The following is a 21,215-nucleotide window of genomic DNA, read 5'->3' on the forward strand; positions in this document are numbered from 1 at the left end:
TCTAAGTATAGTTCTATTGATATTAATGTCCTAATTACATCGACTTCCAGGGGCGGTTTTCTAGGGAGGGGGGCAGTTGCTGAAATGGACACAGGCTTCACGATTTAGGGGCCCCCAAATGCTAATGAACTTCCTATTAAAACTTTTTTTTTTTATAATTAATTTAACAACTATTCAAAATAACTAAAAATATACATAAAATTATTGTAATTATTAAAAATTTGGTTTAATCTTAGTTTTCGATAGTTTTTCTGTTTTTTATCTTTGAAACCTTTTTTTTCAACCAACTGCAAAAATTTAAGAAGACTTTTAGTATAAAATTATATTTTTATCTGTGAGCTCCTAAAATTATTATTGCACCCGGGCACCAGAAGTAGTAAACCGGGCTTTTAGACCACTAAAAAGTAGGCTTTAAAACATATCAAAATGGCTAAAAAAGTGTGATTATTAAATCCAATTTCCCGAAGTGAAAATAACTTTTAAAAAAGTAAATCTTATTGTTTTGTGTTATTAACATTGCAATAAACAAATGCCAGGGTGACTCTTTATGATTTAAAAAAAAAACACCTAGTAGGCAGTGGCCTAATGCAAAGGAACTTTTTTTTCATGGAAATAAATTGCTTGAAATGAAAGATAACTGCATAAACTTTCGAAGTAATGGTGATGTCTGGGAGCAAAAGGTAGGAGCGATGGAACTGAGCAGATTTCTCCTCATAATTATTAACCAGAGTGATGTGAAAACAGACAGTAATCACATCACCAAAATTTCGAATGGGTAAATCAGGACAAAGGCCTGAAACGTGCAACCAGCCTTTGAAGAAGGTCTATGTTTTAGAGAAGTTTGTTACAGTCATTTCCTGCAAAGAGACTTCCGTGGATTTGAATGGCTTAGGGCCAGTACAGAGGTGCCCAAGAAGTCTTGGGCACCTCTGTACAGGCATCTGATGGACCCCAAGGTCCGCAGGATTTCAGCTTTGGCAAGATTCAGATAGTCAGCATTACACCATGTGCATGGATGATAGCTGGAGTGGGACTACAGACCAATTAGAATCTTTGAAATGTTGAAATGGCTTGAAAATCAGGCTCAACGAGCTTGGTGGATTTCACTTGATTTAGAGTTGTTGCCAACTTCTTGATTTAACAAGCCTGTATCGACTTGAACTTCGCCAAGCTATTGATTTTGAACTGTTCTCAAACAGCTTTCTTGAACAGCACTTGAAGAACCAGTTAATCATAACAGAAGATTGAAATAAGTTTTTAGATAACCATAATCAGGTCCGCTAACAACATATAATTTAATAAATTATATGTTGTTAGCTGTTCTATGCTTGTCAGTGTGTACATACTTTGAAAAAAGACTTTAACTAGAGTCCAAATTCCACAAGCCACCTTTGGCTTGTGGAATTTGGACAGTTCCATGAGTAGATGCATCTTTTCTGCCATTCACACATGATGCAATGTAATCACTGAGTTGAGGGTCTTGAGACTCAAGTGATCTTATGTTCTCTCTGAACTCTGACTGTGTGCAGTTGTGTGGACGCCCTTTCCCAACAAGTTTCAGACATTCTGAGCACCTTTTATCTGCCTGCACTCTTTGCGCCTTATCAATCCTCTAAAGCAGGTGCCTCTCGTTAAGTTTCAGCTTTACTATCTGACAGATCAGACAATCACAACTTGTGCCTCTTGTGTAAAGCCTTGGTGTGATTGTGTTGAACTTGAAAAGGGAAGGAAGGTTAAACTCTCACCATCGCACTTTTTGCGAAGAGCCACATGGCATACCTCACATATTCTTTGTGAAACTCTTGAGTCAGTGAAATCCATTTCGATAAAGCTTGTTACTTGCCTTGAACACTTTCAGATGCACAGGAAACACAAAGCTTTCCGACAATAATCATGCGTTTTAGCTTTGTTGCGCATTTTGCTCAGGAGTTTGAAGTCTAAAATGATTTTGCTAATCAAATCATGTTAAACGTATCGAGTTTGGATTTTTTAGTATTGTATAAACAATTAATGTTTTTTTTGGAAAATGTATAAATCTCTTGGTTATGGGAGCATTTCTCTCTCTTGCAGTCAACTATCAAACAACAACAGACTCGAGCACTTCATCTTCTACAAGCTGTGATCTCCAATATCTTCTTTGTGTTTAACTATATTGTATATCAATATTTACAATAAATAATTGAACTCATTTTAAGTCTTTTTATTAGTAAAAAAAACTCTTTAAAAAACTATTTGATTGCAGTGTAATTAGATTCATATCAATTTAAAAAAATGAGGTTTTAACGTTTAACGAAGACTATTTAAAAGATAAAAAAGTTGTGATTGGATTAAGAGTTCTAAATGATAGAGTTTAAAGTGGTGTTAAATAAATAACCGATTGTTACTCATGCATAAGGAAATATCAAGAACAGCGACTATATCTTCTACAAGTATTTGCTGAATGTCGGGCGAAATTTCAAAGGCTTGTATAAGGAGGCTTAAAAGTCTCTGCCTTCTCAAAAATGAACTAAAGTGTAAGCTAGTTTTATGACAATTGTTTTATGTGTAAAAAACTATTTGTATTATAAATATAATATTGCATCTTCGTTTACTATTTTTTCCACAAGTGAAAACACAATGCAAAAAGAATTTTAAAAAGTTCATTTATCATTATTATTCTTTATTAGCTAAAGGCCTTGTAAATAAGAATATAACAACTCGTTAATTCGAAACAGTTCAAACAGATAAATAATTTATTAAATAAGTTAATCAATTAAATGACAAAATTGTTTAAACTTAAGCAACCCAGATTGCTCAAATTTTGTTAATGTATTTACCTTGTTAAAAATAATTTACAGATTTACTGCACATTTTACGAAACAAAAAGATCCCATGAGTTTTAAAACAAGGCTATTTTATTACAAGTTCCCTCAATTTACATGAGGCTATATATTTTAATATTTTTAACTTGCTATTGAAGAATTATCTAATTGGCGATAATTTATCTTTTGAAACTTACTGTTTAATAAAGGTAACATTTTGTAAACAAAACTTTTATTCTAATATAACAAATTATACTATACCTATTACAATTTGTATTTTGTTAAGATTAATAGCATTCTTATTTTAAAGTTAGTTGATTAATTAGTTTTAAATTGATTAATCAAAGAGTAATAAAAAATAAACTATAGATTATTAACCCACTCCTTTTGCAATTTTTAACAAATATTTTTTGATAGTAAGGAATTATGGCCACAACAAATAACTAAACAATATCTGAGTGAAAATAATGACCAAAGTTCGTGAACTTTTCAACTTATGTAAGACTTCTTTTAAGTAATTAGTTATTAAAAAATGTAAAACAAAGTTATTTAATATGATTGATAATGTTTTTAAATGTCTTAACTTTTTAAAAAATATCCTATAAGGATATACTTTTATGCTAAACTATGCTTGAATATGTATAAATATGGAAAAATATGCAGAGAGAGGTAAAGTTTGCGAAAATAAGTTTTAACTTATAGGTCTCAACATGTACCTTTTTAAATGTAACAGACTAATATTTTATCTATTTAAAATATATGATGCAGTAAAAAAAAAAAACCTTTGCATGCATTTGGTTGCCCCAGTAATAAAATATAACCCACCCAACATGAGACGACTTTAAGACGTATGTAACTTATCTTTAACTCGTCTAGACGTCTGCAACTAGTTTAAGACGTGTTTATGACGGCTTTTCCACACCACATTAAGACGTCTTCCGACAACCAGTTTAAGACGTCCGCAAGACATCTTAACAAGACGTCTTACAGAATCACCATTTTAAGACGTCTTTAACACATGTTATCAAGGCGTCTGTTGCAACAACCAGTTTATGACGTCTTTTGAAATCAGTTTAAGATGTCTTTCAGAATAACCAGTTTAAGACGCCTTTAACTTATCTTAACAAGAAATCTGTCAGAATAACCGGCTTAAAAAGACGTGTGTAATATATATATATATATATATATATATATATATATATATATATATATATATATATATATATATATATATATATATATATATATATATATATATATATATATATATATATATATATATATATATACAGTTATGGTTAAATAACTTATACATAAAATGAATAGGGAAAAACCTTAATGAATGGGACAATCCTTTTTAAACGTAGATAAAATTGTGTAATATAGATATTTAAATATGTTTGATAATCACCGACTCTTCCTCAATGATATAGTGAAACAAAAAAATTTGGATTTGGATTAGGCTATTGGTAAAAAGAGAGTTTTATTGGAGCATGACATTTGTCCCATTCATTAAGTATGTCTCATTGAATGGGACAAACATAAAAAAACTAAAAATAAACGTATTTAATTCAATCATTTTTCAAATTAGTTTATTAATTGTAAATGTAGTTAAATATATAGATACATACATAAAGACCACACAAAAAGTATTTTTAACTTTAAACATTTTAACTCTAATTAAATTTCAATCAAAGTAGAACTTTCTCATTTTAGAATATTATATTTAGTTATCTTTATTTAAGTATAATATTGCAGTATAAAAGTGTGTAAATAATACCTATTACCCATGGGATAAAAGTAAGGGACTCTAGCATCCCTCTGCTGAGCTGTAAATAATACTTTGTTAAATTCATTCAATAGGTAGTATTTTATCCCATTCAATATGCGCATCACTTTATCCAAAAATGATTAGTCACACCAAAAACACCATTAATTAAGCTTGAATGCTTTACTCACTGTTGTACTAGAGACTGCTATCTATTTAAGTATGGAATTTTATTTTCCATAACTTCAAAAATTGCTGTAAAATCAGAAGAAAAAAAACATTTTTAAAAATTACTTTTTACATTCAAAAACACAATAACATCCGTTGTCATTACGGTCATAGAGCAATAGGATGGATGAGTCGGTCAGTTGAATTCTTGTTTCTATCACTCTTTGTTACAGGAGTTTGAATATTCTTACATCGATGCTTCTATAAGAATCTGAGTTCGTCCCATTCAATAATTGTCAGATTCATTAAGGTTCTCCCCTACAAGAAAGTAAAAAAAATTTGTCACAATCTTACAGAATTTAGCAAAGCCAATTTATGACAAACCGCAAGAATAACTAAGAATTTAATATTAACACAATATAATTTACCAGCTATATATAACCTCAATTTTATTTGACAAAAACTAATGGGTTATTATGTGCTTTTTATGATAAATGAAAAAATATATGAAATATGAAAAACGAAAACATGAAATATCTGCCGCATTTTGTAAGATAATTATTAATTTAAATCATTTTTGAAAAGGTTTTGGATTATCAAATGAATTATAAAATAGCTTGGTGAATGAAGGACTAAGCTGGCGAATAAAGGACGAAAGAATTGAATGAAATCAGATCTTGATAAAAAAGTATATTTAAGCTTTTTTATATTTAGCTATACTTTTTTTAATCATTTTAAATTAATCCTTACAGGTCTATTTTATAGAAAATAGACTTGTAAGGATTAATTTAAAATGATTAAAAAAAGTATAGCTAAATATAAAAAAGAGTTTGTTTACAAAAAAAAAGTTCCCAAGTTTACAAATGTTCATCTTGAAAAAATGATAAAATCTGTTCGTGCCGACAACTTATTTTCTTTATCTTGGTGTAATTTTTTTAGTAATTTGTCAACACGTGAAGTAGTTACTTTATCATGAACAATCTTATTAAACAAATGCTATAAAAGTTTAAGCTTATACAAAAAGTTAAACTGTAATAAGTTGCACGTCCACTCTTATACGTCCATGCTTTAATTCCTTCCTTAATTGGGTTTTTAACTACGTCTTTACATCTTGCATTTTTAATTACGTCTTTACATAAGAATGACAAGAACTGTGTGGTTCAAAGTTATCCGGTCTGACAATAAAATCAGTTGAACACACTGTTAAAGTTAGAACTTTTCTCTGTAATGCTCCAGCAAGATCATTTTTAAAATGGACTGTTACTCATACTGGATATTATTCTTGTGAAAGGGTGCATTATCAAAGGTTCTTGGGAAGGAAGAGTAGTAATGATGTTTAAAATAGTTTAATGAAGAACAAGAACTTTGCAAGCGAACAGATTACGATTTTAGTTGCCAGTCGTATAAGTAACATCAAAAATATATTCTCCTCTTATAGCTACTGGTATTATATGTTTCCGGATATCTGCATTGATTATATGCCAAAGACCAACTAATAATTCAAAAGAATTTTGAACTATTTCCGTAAAGGGCCTATGGCTAGGTTATTACAAGCACATATTTTACAGATTTCTGAGAAACTAATCGAATTTAGAAATTACATTGTTCGCTGATGATAAACTTCAATATGGATAGACAGAGAGGCGGATAGAGAAATTTTAAAGAAACCCACCTTTATAAGTGTGTAATTGGTAAAAGTCTTCTAACGCTGCTTTCCAAAAAAACAATGACTTTCTTGACCTATTATTGCTTCATTAATTTTCTCTTTTTAGCGGCTGTCCGAAAGACATATCCAAAGGATTCGGAGAAGACAGTCCATAAATTTATTCAGGGTGTGTTAAAAAACTCACCAGCATCACAAAAGTATTAATAAAATTTTATAATCATGTACTCTTTTTTTGTGGGTGCTGTGAAGTATTTTTCTATAGTAAATCATGTCTCTTTTTTCAGTTATTGTATTTGGATAGTTCATATATTCACACCTTTCTATTTTTTGTCACCACCTCCCAGTCTCCTTTTAATACAATATAAATATATATATTCATGTTGTATTGACAGGAGGCTGAAATGTGATATATATATATATATATATATATATATATATATATATATATATATATATATATATATATATATATATATATATATATATATACACGCACATGTCTTTTTAAGCCGTCATTAATACTTGTTAAATAAGATAATACTAAGACGTTTTAGTTCAGACGACTTACTGTGTTTCATTTGAGACCAGTTTAAGCCGATTTTCATACGTGTTAAATAAGGCAACTTTAAGATGTTTTAGTTAAGACGACTTACTAAGCTTCATTTGAGACCAGTTTAAGCTGTCATTAATACGTGTTAAATAAGACAACTTTAAGAGGCTTTAAATAAGAGGATTTACTGTGTTTCATTTGAGACCAGTTTAAGACAACTTTAAGATGTCTTAAATAAGGCAACTTTAAGACGTCTAAGATAAGACGACTTACTGTGTTTCATTTAAGACCAGTTTAAGACATCTTTAAGACCAATTTCAAGACGTCTTCAATTTGTCTTTAAGATGACTTGTTAATGGGTGGGAACTTAAATCGTAATTTGAAAAACATTTTCTGATTACAATGAATACCTAAACTTTGTTTGAGATTTCAAGACCATGAAAGAGCAGTAATATTAAAACTGGAAAAAGCTTGCTACAAGTTTAGAATAATAAGTGACAGATAAAAGAAGAGTTTTACTCAATTTCAAGTTTGTTGCCAATTGGGTAGCTTTAAGCATAAATGCTAATTACAAAAATATATTGATATATAATAAGCTCAAACTAATTTTATCAAATTTTTCTCTTGATTCAATGTGTTTGCTTTAGACTTCTGTCAAATTATAAAATGTAAAGTTTGATGACATTATGTCTCACCATTGTTTGAAATATACATTACTTACAGTTCAAAATAAATAAATATTTGTGTTGAAAACACTTAATGATTCTTCAGTATTTGGTTTGTCAACTTTGCCGACTCAACCAGAAGACCGAGGGCAAGAAATAATTCCAACGCTTTCAAAACAACGAAAATATAAATAACCACCCTTTATGTATATATATATACATAAAAAATGATTTCAAAAAAGTGCGAAAACAAGAATTTTGTTTCACGAATAAAAAACTTATAAACTTTTATAAGGAAAAGATCTTTATCTTTAAATCCGATAAAAAGACAATTGATGACGAAGATAAATTTTTAATTTCAAAAAACCTGCTGATGGTTCTAAATAAAAGATTTTCCAAAAAACATTCGGGTTTTTGAATGGTTTTTTTTAAATAAAAAAAACGCTTACGAAATAATCAAACAAATTTAGGAAAGTGGTAAAGTAACTAAATTTTCTTAAAATAAAAGTATATTTTAAATTATTCTTAATTCATCAAATAACATATATATATATATATATATATATATATATATATATATATATATATATATATACTATGTATGCTATATATATGCATATAATTGGAATACAAACTTTAATGAGTTTAAAGACTCAAGCATTTGTAATATTTTGTAAATAATTGTTGTTTACTGCTGTAAATTTAATGAACATACTGAGTAGAAATATCACTGATATCATTTAATATAACAAATACTTGGTGATAATATATTGAAATGAAGATACATAGATATGCAAATATTAATTTTACGCAACGCAACTGGATAGAAACTCAGAAAAGATCAAATGGTTAACTAAACATGCTCAATTTCAAATAAACGCTTATTGTATTATTTATTATATTATCAACGCTTGTTATTTTTGGAAAAGTTGTTTATTCTTAATAAATATCAAAACTCTTTCTTTTTTTGCCTTACATTATCTTATACGTTATGCAATCTTGGACTTAATCCAGAGCTTAAAAGTTCTTGTTAAGTCCAACACATTAAATGTAAATAATTCCATATTTTTAGATCCAAAATAAAAAGACATCTTTAAAAATATAGTTTCACATTTCACTTTTTGAAACGTATTCATAAGTTTTGATTTAAGGTCAACTTAGAAAGGAGCTTAAAAAAGAAAAGTTGGAGAACAAAAATTTATCTGGGTATGTTTTGCATTTACGACGAGTGCGACTGTTGATTGCTTTACTTTCTTTATATAAAAAATGAACTATTTAATACAAATAACATTTTATAAACAAAACTTTTATTATAATTAAGTTTACTATGAATTAGTTTTTAATCGCTAAATCAACTATAAATAAAAAATTTACAGTTATCACCCATTCAGTTTGCAACTTTTAAAAAATATTTTCTGATAATACGGAATAACAGCCTAATCGACTGTGAGGGAGGGGTTGTATTATTTTATTTCGAGTCCCGTTGGTGATATAGGTGTGATCGGGCGGGAATAGAATGTAATGGGAGCGTGATGCAGATTGCCTGACAATTGTGATGCGAGAGTAGGGCACATATAAAATGCGATACGGTTAGGTAGGGCTGTCATTGCGTAGCGCAGGTAGGGATAGGTGTTTGGAAGGAGCATGATACTTTTCAATAAAAGTTGTTAACGCATTTAGTAATAATGATAATATTGCCTTAATCGAAATGCATACAAAAATAGTAATACTTAACACTGTTACTAATCTTACTCAATAAATATTCTTTACCTCATGAATATATATATTCTGTTCATATTAAATTATTCAAACAATAATGCATTAATACAGATAATGACAAATATTTAAAGTCACTCAATTATTTTTTTCTTACCATTTCTTTTAATAACTTTTTGGCTGGTTAACTAAGAAATCTTTTAAATAATAAGTTGTTAAAAACAACCAATGAAAAGTAAAGCTATTAAATAAGATTGATAAAGTTTTTAAATGTCTGAACTTTTAAAAAAGTATTCTGTTCTTTTTTGCTAACATGTTCTTGAATATAACATATATGCTTTTTATGCTAAACATATATGCTTTTTATGCTAAAATATCCTTGAATATGTATAAACATGCAAAAATACGCACGGAATGGTAAAGTTTGCCGAAATAAGTTCCAACTAAAAGGTTTTAAAGTATAAGTTTTTTAATTAAACAGACTAAAATTTTCTTTTATTTAAAATAAATGATGCAGGAAAAAAAAAAGGGTCTGGGTGCTTTTGGTTGCCCTAACAATCAAATATAGCATATATTGTAGTTTGAAAAACATTTTCTTATTACTAAGAATATCATATTTTTATATGGGACGTTATGACCATCCAAAAAGCTTGCTACAAGTTCACAAGAAAAAAGGACAGATGGGAGAAGATGGAAATGTTCTACTCAAGAAGGAAGACTTCAACTGAATTCCGAACTTGTTGCCGCTAACGCGATTTAAGCTTAGATCCTAATTAAATATACATGAGAAATTTGATATGATATTGCTAGATTAAGCTCAAACATTTTTGATCAACTTTTTCTCTTGATTTTTTTCAAGTTTTTGACTCCAAAAAAAAGACTTTGTTTATGAAGTTAAAAACTTGTAAACTTTACTAAGGAAACGTTCTTCATCTTTAAATCCGATAAAAAGACAGTAATTGGCGACGTAGGTAAATATTTAAGTACAAAAAAGCTTCAGGTTATCCGAAATTGAAATGGGTTTAAAAAAGATTTTCTTTGCTCTCGGATTTCTCTAGCTAAACGAACGACTTTTTTTACATGACGTGATTTATGAGATGATCTAACAAACATACGAAAATGTTAAGGTAACTATATTTTTTTATACAACAGTAAAGTTTAAATTAAAAAGAAACTATAAAAAACATTTTTGTCAAAACTTATTCTTGTAAAATCTCAAACAAAATGTAATTGTTGATTTAAAAAATGCAAAAACATTTTGATTTAAACGGATTTCAAAATCGAAAAGTTATCGATAATCTCAGAAATGAAACAATAAAAGCAAAGCTTGGTGGTATTATTCTTAAATACCATTAAATAAGCTTTTAGCGAAAAGAAAGTTTGCCGATGTTATCTGATTTCTTTCTCCTAGCACGAAGGTAAATCATCTTCGGCCAATAACTACCTATGCATCTAGGGTAAAGGTACACATTGGGTACAGACAAACATTTTTAAGTGAAAAAACTCAACCATTGCACAAAACTTATGTTTAAAGTACTTGTTAAATCAAGAAAACCTGATCATAAAGTTCTTGTAAACAAACACTTGTTTAAATAAAAGCATTACTAGTTTCACATTTGCGTTTGAACTAAAAGCAAATAATTATATAAAGTTCAAAATGGTATAGAATAGGGTTGTTTTCTCAAAAGTTTTTTAACTGTTAGGTAATATAAGAAAGGGAATTGTTATCTATATCTAAAACAACAAAGCTTTCATTTGAGATTTTCTTTTGTAATGTCAGCTAAAATTAATGACTTTGTCCTCGGTTATACTGAGGTTGTATAACCGAGGACAAATATAGACACTTCTGTTGCATGTTACCTGTAATTTTCTTGAATTATCAAAATAATGTTTTATTTAGAGCTTTTAACGTGTAACATGGATTCCAAGAAACTATCGAGAGCAGCACTGGGCAGCGTTGCGTCTTTGGGTGATCTATACGATGCGAGAACCAACAACTTTCTAAAAATTTCGATTTTTAACAGAAAAATACCCGAAGAAACGTTGACTCTACTAGACAATCACTTCTCTGATATTCAACTCATTCATTCTGATTCATACAGCGAGAAGTTCTCCAAGCTCGACGTCAAAGCTGAGCTTCAAGTAAGCGTCTTGGCAGGTCTCCTCACACTTCAGGGTTCTGGTCATTACTTAAACGACAAGAAGAAGTCTACCAGAGTAGTAAAAAGTTCACTTCTTTACAATATTAAAACGAAGGAGGAGTCCGTTAACATTTATCATGAGGCACTTAAAGATTTCTATGTTTTGGAAGCAATTGAGTCGGGAATGGCAACCCATGTTGTGGTTGGAATCACTTGGGGAGCAAACTCCATTTTGTCTTTTGAATACCTCAATACCGACAATCGTGACATAAAGGAAGTTGAAGGAAGTTTGTCTGCTAAACTCGAAGCAGTAAAGTTATAAATTTCAGGTAAAAGTTTGGTGGATTTTTCCGAAGTTGATAACAATAAAGATATCAACTTCAACATTCACATGTATGGAGACATTCTTCCGAGTAAAGAAGACCTTCCAACGACTTTTGAAGAAGCGCTTCTCCTCATGAAACAGATGCCTAGTCTAGTCAGTATGTCTAACCAAGGGCGTGGCAAGCCTCTAATCTACAGCCTAATTCCTTTGTCGGTTCTCTTGGATTACCTAAAAGTTTCCTTAAAGGCCAACTGCATTATCAAATATCTCGAGGAATCCACCTTGTTGAAGATTGTCCATTTGTTTGAAAAACTTTCTAAGACTAAGCAAGAAATAAACGATTTCTACGAAGACACAACAAACCATCGGTTTTGCGTCGAATCTGCTGACGTGGGAAAAGTTGCTGAAGTTAAAGAAAAATTTGATATCCAAGAATCAAAGTTTCGGTCTAATCTGGCTTCAAAATTAACAGCAGTGAGATCAGGAAAAGCAAACATATCTGACCTTGAAAACCTAATTGCAGAGTCCAAATCTGAAGAAAGTTCACCTGACAAGATAGTTGCTCAGTTTAGTTCTTGGAGCCACATTACTGAAAAAATATTATTTGCAAAGTCATTAATATTTCATGGCGCTAAGTACATTGGCAACGGGAAATCTCTAAATGAGGAAATTCTGAACGATTTTAATTGCAAAACATACGTGCTATATTTCAAGAATGATGCCAAAACTTCCAACATAGATGCGTGGAATGCTAACAGACAAGTCTTCTTTCAAGAAATAAAGAAAAATGTGGTTGGCAACAATTTTTTTGCAGTTGATTGTGATATTCATCCATACCTTTGGCCAAAAATTGGAATTTCAGTTCAGGTTTTGAAAGATGGTAAAGTTCTCGTTGAGAATTTACTTGAAGAAAACAAAGCGCTAGAAAACACCGCGATTGCAAGATGCACTTTGCTGATGAATAAGTCTACTTCAAAGCCAAACAAGAGAGTTAATCTTGTCATACCTTGTTCTGGAAAAAACTGCAAGCCAAATGTTGACTTTGAATGGATTTGTCCTAAATGCCAAGAGAACATTGAATTTGGGTTTGATGAGAAGTTCTACTGCTCTTGTGGGCATGGCCCTTCAGATTCATATGAATTCAAGTGCACAGACGCAAATCACGGACCAGGTTATAATATTTATGATGAAAAGAATGTTCTAAAGGAAGTTTTGTCTCGACTTAGACCTCGGAAGGAAATGAACATCTTAATTCTTGGAGAAACTGGTGTTGGAAAATCCACATGGATAAATGGATTTCAAAACTTCCTCAAATATAAAACTCTTCAAGAGGCTGAGCAGAACGAACTTTGTAGCCTTGTTCCTTCCAAATTCACCATCTGCGACGAGCACTTTAATAATATTACGGTTTCCACTGGGGAAGATCAAAATGAAGTTCAGAAAACCGGACAATCAGCCACACAGGTGACCAAGGTTTATTCTTTTATGATAGATGACACGGTAATTCGACTTATTGACACTCCTGGTGTTGGAGATACTCGTGGAATTGAACAAGATAAAAAGAACTTTGAAAACATACTTGGAACTCTGTCTTACCTTGATGAGCTACACGGAATTTGCATTCTATTGAAACCAAACAATAGCCGTCTGACAGTTATGTTTGAATTCTGCATCAAAGAGCTTTTGACCTACCTTCATCGCGATGCAAGCAAAAATATTATGTTTTGCTTTACGAATTCTCGTGGAACGTTTTATCGACCTGGAGAAACAATGCCCGTTCTTAAAGCTCTATTAGATTCAAACAAAGCCGTTGAAATCCCGATATCCAGTCACACTGTATATTGCTATGACAGCGAAGCGTATCGATTTCTGGCAGCTATTAAAAACAAAGATCACCCGATTAAATTTCCCGATGAAGAGAGAGAAAACTTTGCCAAGAGTTGGGAAAAGTCGATTAGCGAGACTCAGAGAATGTTGAAGCACATTTCCAAATTGACACCTCACTCAATCAATAGTACTCTTAGTCTGAACAGCGCTCGAGAAGTTGTTCAGAAACTAACTCGCCCTATGGCTGAAATTAGCAAGAACATTCAAATCAACATTGCAATCAATATTGCACACAGTCATGAAATCATGATGACAAAGGCCAACATAAAAGACCTAGAGAAAAAAAAAACGTATGAAAAGGAGGAACTGGAGGTATATCCCATCAACTATCCAAAAACTGTTTGCACTAATACTAATTGCAAGAAGATCTACGGACCAAAGGATTTTATGCAAATTGAATATATCACAGTCTGTCATAATCCTTGTAACTTAACGGGTGTAAGCCACGATACTGTTGGAGATGAAAAACTATTGCGTTGTAGTTGTATAACCAATGGAAAGTGCAATCGCCCGAATTGCGGGCACAGCTACAAAGAGCACATGCACATTTATTACGATTCTAAAGTAGTAAAGAAGTAAGTAGTGGATGAAGGCGTGAAAAAACTTCTGGAGAGTACCCTATCAGCAGCAGAGATTAAAGAAAAGATGATTGATGCGAAGAATAAGGAAATTGAAGAATTCAAACAGGTGCAAGTTTTAATAAAATTGCTTTTTAACTCATTTATAGAATCTCGTCAATAATCTTGCAAACTTTAATTGTGTTATTTGCTTTTAAAGTTCTGTTATTAAACCCTAGGAACTAAAAGTGATTGAAAAGTCTAGCGTCAACTTTGCATGTTTTCTCAAGTACGATGCAATTACTCCTTACAACGATGCGCTCCTGGCCTACATGAATCATTTGATTCGAGAGGAAAAGGACAAAGTTGGTCGAGGCGGAAGTGATGTCACTTTGAACTCGCTTGAAGCTCACCTTCAGTCCTACAAATATGAGATTGAGATTTTGAATAAAGAAATGGAAAAGGGGGACTTGAACACTTCGGCTATATTGATATCAGAGGTGAACAAGTTGATCGACGAGCTCTGCAAGTTAAAACATTCCGGAAAGTTTCTCGTGGACACATTACATGCCGTTATTAGCACTCGTCGATACGTAGCGGAATACAAAGAGGTCGTTGCTTCCGAAAGGCAACATGTAATCAAAGACGGTAAAAAAGATGCTTGGTATAAGTTTTGGTAAAAGAAAAAGAATATTACTGGACTTTTCTCAGCATTAAGAAACGATTGTTTGTCATGAGTAAAACGATTTTAAACGTGTAAGGTTGTCACATGTTTAAATCGAAAGTTTTAAAACAATTCACGCCTAAACTTTTGGTTTGATGAGCGATAGCTTTTGATAAAACGCTGCGAATAACAAGTCAGTTAACGATAACGGTACGGTAAAGAAATATAGTTTTTCATCACACTTACCGCGCCACAATCATAACTGTTGAAAAGTAATGTTTTCTGTTACTTGTGTTGGTTTCCTTGTAACAGAATCGGAAGGCCCATCACCATGGGTTAAACAAGCCCTATATCCTTTGAACCAGTTAACCGTTACATATAAATCATATATTACATATAAAAGTTTACTAAAATGAAGATAATAGATGCGGCAAAAACTCAAATACTAAGTTATAGCACATATATGTTAATTAACTTTACAGGAGGACGGAAATCTTTTAAGTACTTGTGCTAAAAAATGGGGGCACGAAGCAAAAGTGGAATTTACACGGAGAAACATTACTTTAGTAAATGCACTGTTCTCTAATAAACTAGTCTTAAACTTTTGCGAAAAACGAAAGCTAAGTTTTTTGGGGAAAATGTTGCAGTATTTTTTTTTTTTAAATAAGCAACCTTCAACTTGAGTTTATTCAAAAACTATTTTTGATTTTTCATAGAGTGGAGAAAATGTCTCACAGCTTCTAACTTCAGCCTTGCTCCATGTTCCATGTTCGCCTTGCTCCATGTTCTTTTAACTTCACCCTTGATCCTTGTTTTGAGTCTTAACGTGGCTATCAGTGGCTGTTGACAGCAAACCTAAATGCACTCGCAGTCTTGTATTGGTTTTGCTTAGATAATTATACTTTAACACTTTTTGTTTATTATTTGAGGGCATTTGCTGTTGCATGTGATAGTAATGGCTAAAATTTAGGGAAGATTTTGGCCAAGAGTTTTGAGGAAGGAGTCTTGTGGAAGGTTGGGTTCCGAGGTTGTTGGTGTAGAGATGACTTGGTTAGGATAGACTGAGAAATGGGCGAGGTTTAATTGTTAAAGGGTTAGTGTTGTGTTTACAGTCCTCAGTCTCTTTAGAGTTCTTCTTATAAACTTTCAAAAAAACTCTCTTTTACTTCTCTTTAAAACTCCGTCTTGCTCTTTTTCTGTCCTTCTCTTACCATCCTCTCTGTTTTATTTTTTTTCCAGTAAAAATGGCTGAAGGAAAAAACTCTAAAACAATCACCAACATGCTTCTGATGTGCACATTTGCAGGATGATGAGGAGAAGAACAATTCTTATTGACTTTTGAAATTAAGTTATCAATGGTAGTGATACAAATCTTGCTAATGTATTTTTTTGAAAAGAAAATAATGCTAGCCCACGGTTTGCAAAAGATACTGCATGGTATATTTTAAAACAAAAGCTAGTTAGCTCTAAATGCCACTCTATATGCGCTTTATTTTTTTTATATTTATTTCCATTAAGTTTAATTTTTAAAACATAATTCGATTTCAATACTTACTTTCTAGCAGCATACATGCTACTTTATTTTTAAATAACCATATAAATGACATCAATATTAATTTAACAAATGACTTTAAGGCCATTAAGAAACCTGTTGTTCAATACGGGCGAGTTGTCTATTACAGCCTGCACACGGCGTCTAAAGGCGTTGCAACTGTTCAAAATGAAGTCACTAGATATTTTGTCCCACTTTCATCTCATTACTTGCTTGAAATCATTAACACTAGAATGAGATGCTTTGTTGGTTGATGCTCCAGTTTCTACCAAGTTGAATTGTCCAGGGGGTTCAAGTCAGTGCTGGAAGAAGGGCAGAAGGCAGTTGACCAAAAATCTGCAATATTGTCTTTGCAGAATTTGTACACATGTTTTTGAAGCATTCTGGGTCCACAGGTTAAAAAAAGAAAAACATCTCTATCTTTTTTCCATCAGATGCCACAACTCCCAGAACTATGGTTTGAGCAGGGTGCTTGGTTCTAAAGATTCCTTTCACTTCAGAAGTTGACTTAGCAAGGTACCGATAGTTACAATGCTTTACAACTGCATTAATAGTAAATATTTTTTCAGCAGAAAAGACTTATTTTTGGTCCACGCGGTTCAGATAGAGAAATGCATATCAGGCTCTTTCATGTCTTCTGGATTTCAACTATTTTATCAAAATGTACTTTCTAGTCCTTGTATATAACCTTAGCTGCAAACTTGTATGGACAACCCTTCTTTTGTTCCGTGGGCTAGCTTTCATGTCCCAAGATAGCTTTTTCATGGATTCTATAGGATCTTTCTATAATTTGGTTTGGAGAGACTTAAAAATAAATACAAAATCCCGTTTCTTATTCATACCTCAACAAACTAGCTTTATCTTAATGACTTCTCCAAATGAACTTTTGCCCTTAAGATTGCAGACGGTGCTTATAGCTAACCCAACATCTCCGTAGTACGTCTTTTGACTCCAGCAAGAAGCAAATCTGCTATTTGTCATCTTTTGTCTATTTGGCTGGAAATAGTCGATCATATGATTAAAACTACTTTTGAAAACAATTTTTGAATCCCTCAAAAGGTAAAAGTATTTTAAACAAAATCGAGAGAATAATTTTAAAAAACTGTTCAAGATATTCTAAGTATTACTGTCTCACCATATATATCATATATATCACGTTTATCTGTATATGATATAAATGATATATATCTGATATATATATATATATATATATATATATATATATATATATATATATATATATATATATATATATATATATATATATATATATATATATATATATATATATATATATATCATACAGCTACTGGAGCTAGAGTATGGCCAAAAAGTTTTCCATGAAAAACTTTATTGGTTTTCAATTATAAACTTTCCTTTTTGTTAGCAACTTGTGAAAGAAAATGGTTAATTCAATCAACATTACTTTTTCAAATTCAATTTACTGTATTGATACTTTTTACTCATATATGTATAAATATATATACATACAAGAAAAAATTTAAAAAATTTATATCAAAAATATTTTATATGCCCCTACATTCTTGAAATCGAAAGGTCCGTCATAACTTACGAAATCAATTTATTTCCTCGAAACTTCCGCTAAAAACTGCGACAGCCATCATTTATATTATTACGTTCTTTTCCCGTTAAAATGTCAAAAAAGTTTGAATTACTTTCAAATTTTTGAACTATTTTCAATTTTGTTCTCTTTTGGGTCATTATTGTTCCAGCTTGTGAAAAGGCCCTCTTTGAGATAGATGATGTGGGCGGAGTACACAAGAATGCACATACGAGACTAGCAAGCAATGGTAGATGCTTCTCATTTGATATCCACCAGTCCAGAGGGCCAACCCCAAGAAAGCTTTTGTAGAACTTTAAAAATAGATTTTAAAAACGAGCACAAGCACATGTTATCACAAGTTTCTGTCTGTAACTATTTTTTATGCTCAAGCGAGTATACTATCATCAACAGTTACTGACGAAATGTTATAAAGTCACGGTGGTTTAGTTTTAAGCATTTGTGGACATTTGTTATGCGTACACGTTACTTTGATATTTAAAAAAACGATGGTTTTAACTTTGTAAAAAAAAAAAATCAGAGTCCAATTGCTTTAATAAGTTTTAAAATTTTTTACATTAAATCTTATATTTTAGCAATAAAAAAAACACTTAAAAATGACTGAGAATCAAGAAACTAAACTAAAATCATTATGCAGAACATGTGGAGAAAGTCTAGATAATGATAGTGTTCTTTTAACAAAACATATTGTTAAAATAGATTTTTGTTTTTTTATCCGAATTGATAAGGACCACCTAAATATGCATCCTCAAAAAATGTGTTATAGATGCTTTTTAACATTAAGAAATATTGAAAAATGCTCAAACACTGAACTTAAATGAAGATCTTGGCCTGAAAATTACAATCTAACTGAATGTGTTTGCTTTAAAGCCAATAAAGAAAGAAAAAAAAAAAAAGAAAAAGGTAAAATTGTTCAAAGTGCCACTTGTTTAGGTGCTTTACTTTTTTCATTATTCACGTTATTTTGATTTTATTTATTAGGCATTATTCGCAAAATTACATGAATAGTCGTAAACAATATAACACAATATTGGTTACAATTTACGGTCGATTCCACCGTTACTTACGGGATATTTCAATTTTCTCAATGCCAATCTTTTAAGTATATATTTTTCATCTTAAAAGATTAGATGTTCATATATGTATGTATCATCCCGAAATCATTTAATTGTTCAAATGTATATTTTTAACTTTCACATATGAATTGTTTTGGAACAATATTTCATTATAAGGTGTGTTACGGGACTCAAAAAAACATTACGTTAAACCTGTTAATTTCATTTGGATACCTCAAGCAAATTATTTAATCTATGTAATTGAGCTTCTCAAAATAAATGTAGTAGTCGTCATTCTATATAAAATTAATTTATAGAAACTTTTATAAATTTATATAAGCATTAAAAATCAAATTAGTTAGCGTTACTTACGGGGGCAGAAATAAACGTTACTTATGGGACATAGCTTATTAATAACCATAACAAACAGATTTTTTTACATGAAAAGTTAAAGAACCATCAAATAATTTCTATATATCACCAATACATTACACAGACATATATATGTATATAGACATATATTTCTAAATATTACATCTGTATATTACATATATTGTTATCTATAAACATGTTAAATATGTCTAGACATGTAACATATATTTAGAAAAAAACTTTGTGTGTTTAATATTCATCATAAGCTTCAAGAAAGATAACTTTTCTTTATTATTTTTTTCGTAGCATATACTCCATTATCATTTTGCCACTGTTTCCACTCAACAGTGTTTTCCGAAGTATCACTATCACACTGCAACTTTTTTTTGAAACCACATTCTTCATGCTGAAACTCACTAAACCAAGATGCTGGGTCATCTAGGCATTGAAGGCAAGAGTCTGCAAATTTATTAGAATAAACAGGTATATTCGCACTGCAAACAGAAAGCTTTTTTAGTGAAAGAATTACATTTTGATGATAGATGTACGTACATAAATTAGCTGTTGTTTGTCGACTAAAGAGAACATGTAATGGCCTTAAACTTGCAAATTTACTTCTACTAATCTTGATAGTTTCATTTTCTGCTTTAAACAACTCATGAGTCTCCTTTAGGCTCATGTAGATGTGCCTTTTTTTGAATATGCTCTTTATTGCCATTATTTCTGATAGCAACTCTTTTAAGATTTGCTCAGGAGACATACGGCTAATACCATCATTTTCATAAAATTCAAAGACTTTTTGCTTGATTTCTTCATTTAAGAAAGTTACTCTTCTTTACTCAATAGAACTTTCTACAATTTTGCAATTTAGTTTAACAGCTAATTTTAGAATGACTGCTTTTTGCTTTGAGGGGCTATTAGGTAACATTGTTTTTACTTTATTTGTAGCTCTTGACAGAGAAGAACGTGTACTATATGGCTGCCTGTAGCAATTAGTTTCATTAATTTTATTTGAAGTTTCTTTTCTCCAATTAGCTTTTTTTTCCCTTTCTTTAATCTTTCTTTCTGTATCAGTTTTATGTTTTTTATCTTTTGGCAACTTTCTGTATTTTTCCCTTTTTTTTTCTCGGTGTTTCTTGACATATTCTTTATTTTTTCCCTTGCTAAAATAGGATTCAATCGTCTCTATTTACCCTGTCTTTCTGCATTAGTTTAAGCCACTAATTTTTATTTTGGTCTGAAATGAAAATAAAGATTGTCAATAAGTTGTATAAATCTTCAAAATACTTTCTATAAGATTTTCTATCCATAAAAAGATTTTGTAAACAGTTCGTTGTATTTTGAATTTTTTAAATATCAAAGTGTTTCGGATAAGTTTCTTACTTTAAAGACTACGCAATGAGCCGTTACTAAAGGGACATTTAGGCGTTACTTACAGGACCAAAATAAACATTGTCTGCAGGCTCTAAGAAAATGCTTCAACTATCAGATTTTAATTTTAAATATAGAAAAAGTAGTTTATTGTGATTGTTATAATCCTTTACCTTATTGGATACTTTTTTTAAGCATAAACTTAATAAAAATGACATATTTGTTACTTACGGGACAGCCATATTGTTGGAAAACTAAAACAAATATTTTATATTGTCAAAAAAATGAAGCTTATTTCAGTAATTTATATTTTTAAGCTTCAAATATGAAGTATTAAATTTGTGGTAGTTAATTTTTAAAAAAACAATTCCTCTT

General features: G+C 30.8%; 3 protein-coding genes across 5 annotated transcripts; all 3 read left to right on the plus strand.

The window, feature by feature from the left end:
- Window positions 1-8,727: 8,727 nt before the first annotated feature.
- On the plus strand, window positions 8,728-15,052 carry LOC149877728 (uncharacterized). Of its 3 annotated transcripts, XM_090074357.1 has the most exons (4): window positions 10,183-10,305; window positions 10,393-10,461; window positions 11,235-14,374; window positions 14,484-15,052. In XM_090074357.1, the coding sequence occupies exon 3, from the start codon at window positions 11,867-11,869 to the stop codon at window positions 14,264-14,266; it is 2,400 nt and encodes a 799-aa protein (XP_089930483.1). In that variant the 5' UTR covers window positions 10,183-10,305; window positions 10,393-10,461; window positions 11,235-11,866; the 3' UTR covers window positions 14,267-14,374; window positions 14,484-15,052. The 3 variants fall into 3 exon arrangements, with proteins under 3 accessions (XP_089930482.1, XP_089930483.1, XP_089930484.1); XM_090074356.1 differs by lacking the exons at window positions 10,183-10,305; window positions 10,393-10,461 and adding an exon at window positions 8,728-8,824; XM_090074358.1 differs by lacking the exon at window positions 10,183-10,305 and having other exon boundaries at window positions 10,368-10,461.
- LOC149877729 (neoverrucotoxin subunit beta-like) lies at window positions 11,252-11,797 on the plus strand. The gene has a single exon (XM_090073598.1). It carries the CDS (start codon window positions 11,252-11,254, stop codon window positions 11,795-11,797), a length of 546 nt encoding a protein of 181 aa, XP_089929724.1.
- Window positions 14,333-14,924, plus strand: LOC149877730 (uncharacterized). The gene is made up of 2 exons (XM_090073599.1): window positions 14,333-14,374; window positions 14,484-14,924. The coding sequence occupies exons 1-2, from the start codon at window positions 14,333-14,335 to the stop codon at window positions 14,922-14,924; spliced, it is 483 nt and encodes a 160-aa protein (XP_089929725.1).
- Window positions 15,053-21,215: the final 6,163 nt, after the last annotated feature.

This window comes from Hydra viridissima, unplaced genomic scaffold (assembly GCF_058129835.1).
Source record: "Hydra viridissima isolate aposymbiotic clone 2 unplaced genomic scaffold, HvirCarnegie_v1 scaffold_16, whole genome shotgun sequence".
In the NCBI taxonomy this organism is placed as follows: Eukaryota; Metazoa; Cnidaria; class Hydrozoa; order Anthoathecata; family Hydridae; genus Hydra; species Hydra viridissima.

Bases quoted from the DNA above. Each gene is read 5' to 3' on its own strand.
- LOC149877730 (XM_090073599.1), top strand. From the start codon at position 14,333: ATGATTGATGCGAAGAATAAGGAAATTGAAGAATTCAAACAG. The intron at 14,375-14,483 runs GTGCAAGTTTTA...ATTAAACCCTAG, and splicing joins AAATTGAAGAATTCAAACAG to GAACTAAAAGTGATTGAAAA.
- LOC149877729 (XM_090073598.1), top strand. From the start codon at position 11,252: ATGGATTCCAAGAAACTATCGAGAGCAGCACTGGGCAGCGTTGCGTCT.
- LOC149877728 (XM_090074356.1), top strand. From the start codon at position 11,867: ATGTATGGAGACATTCTTCCGAGTAAAGAAGACCTTCCAACGACTTTT.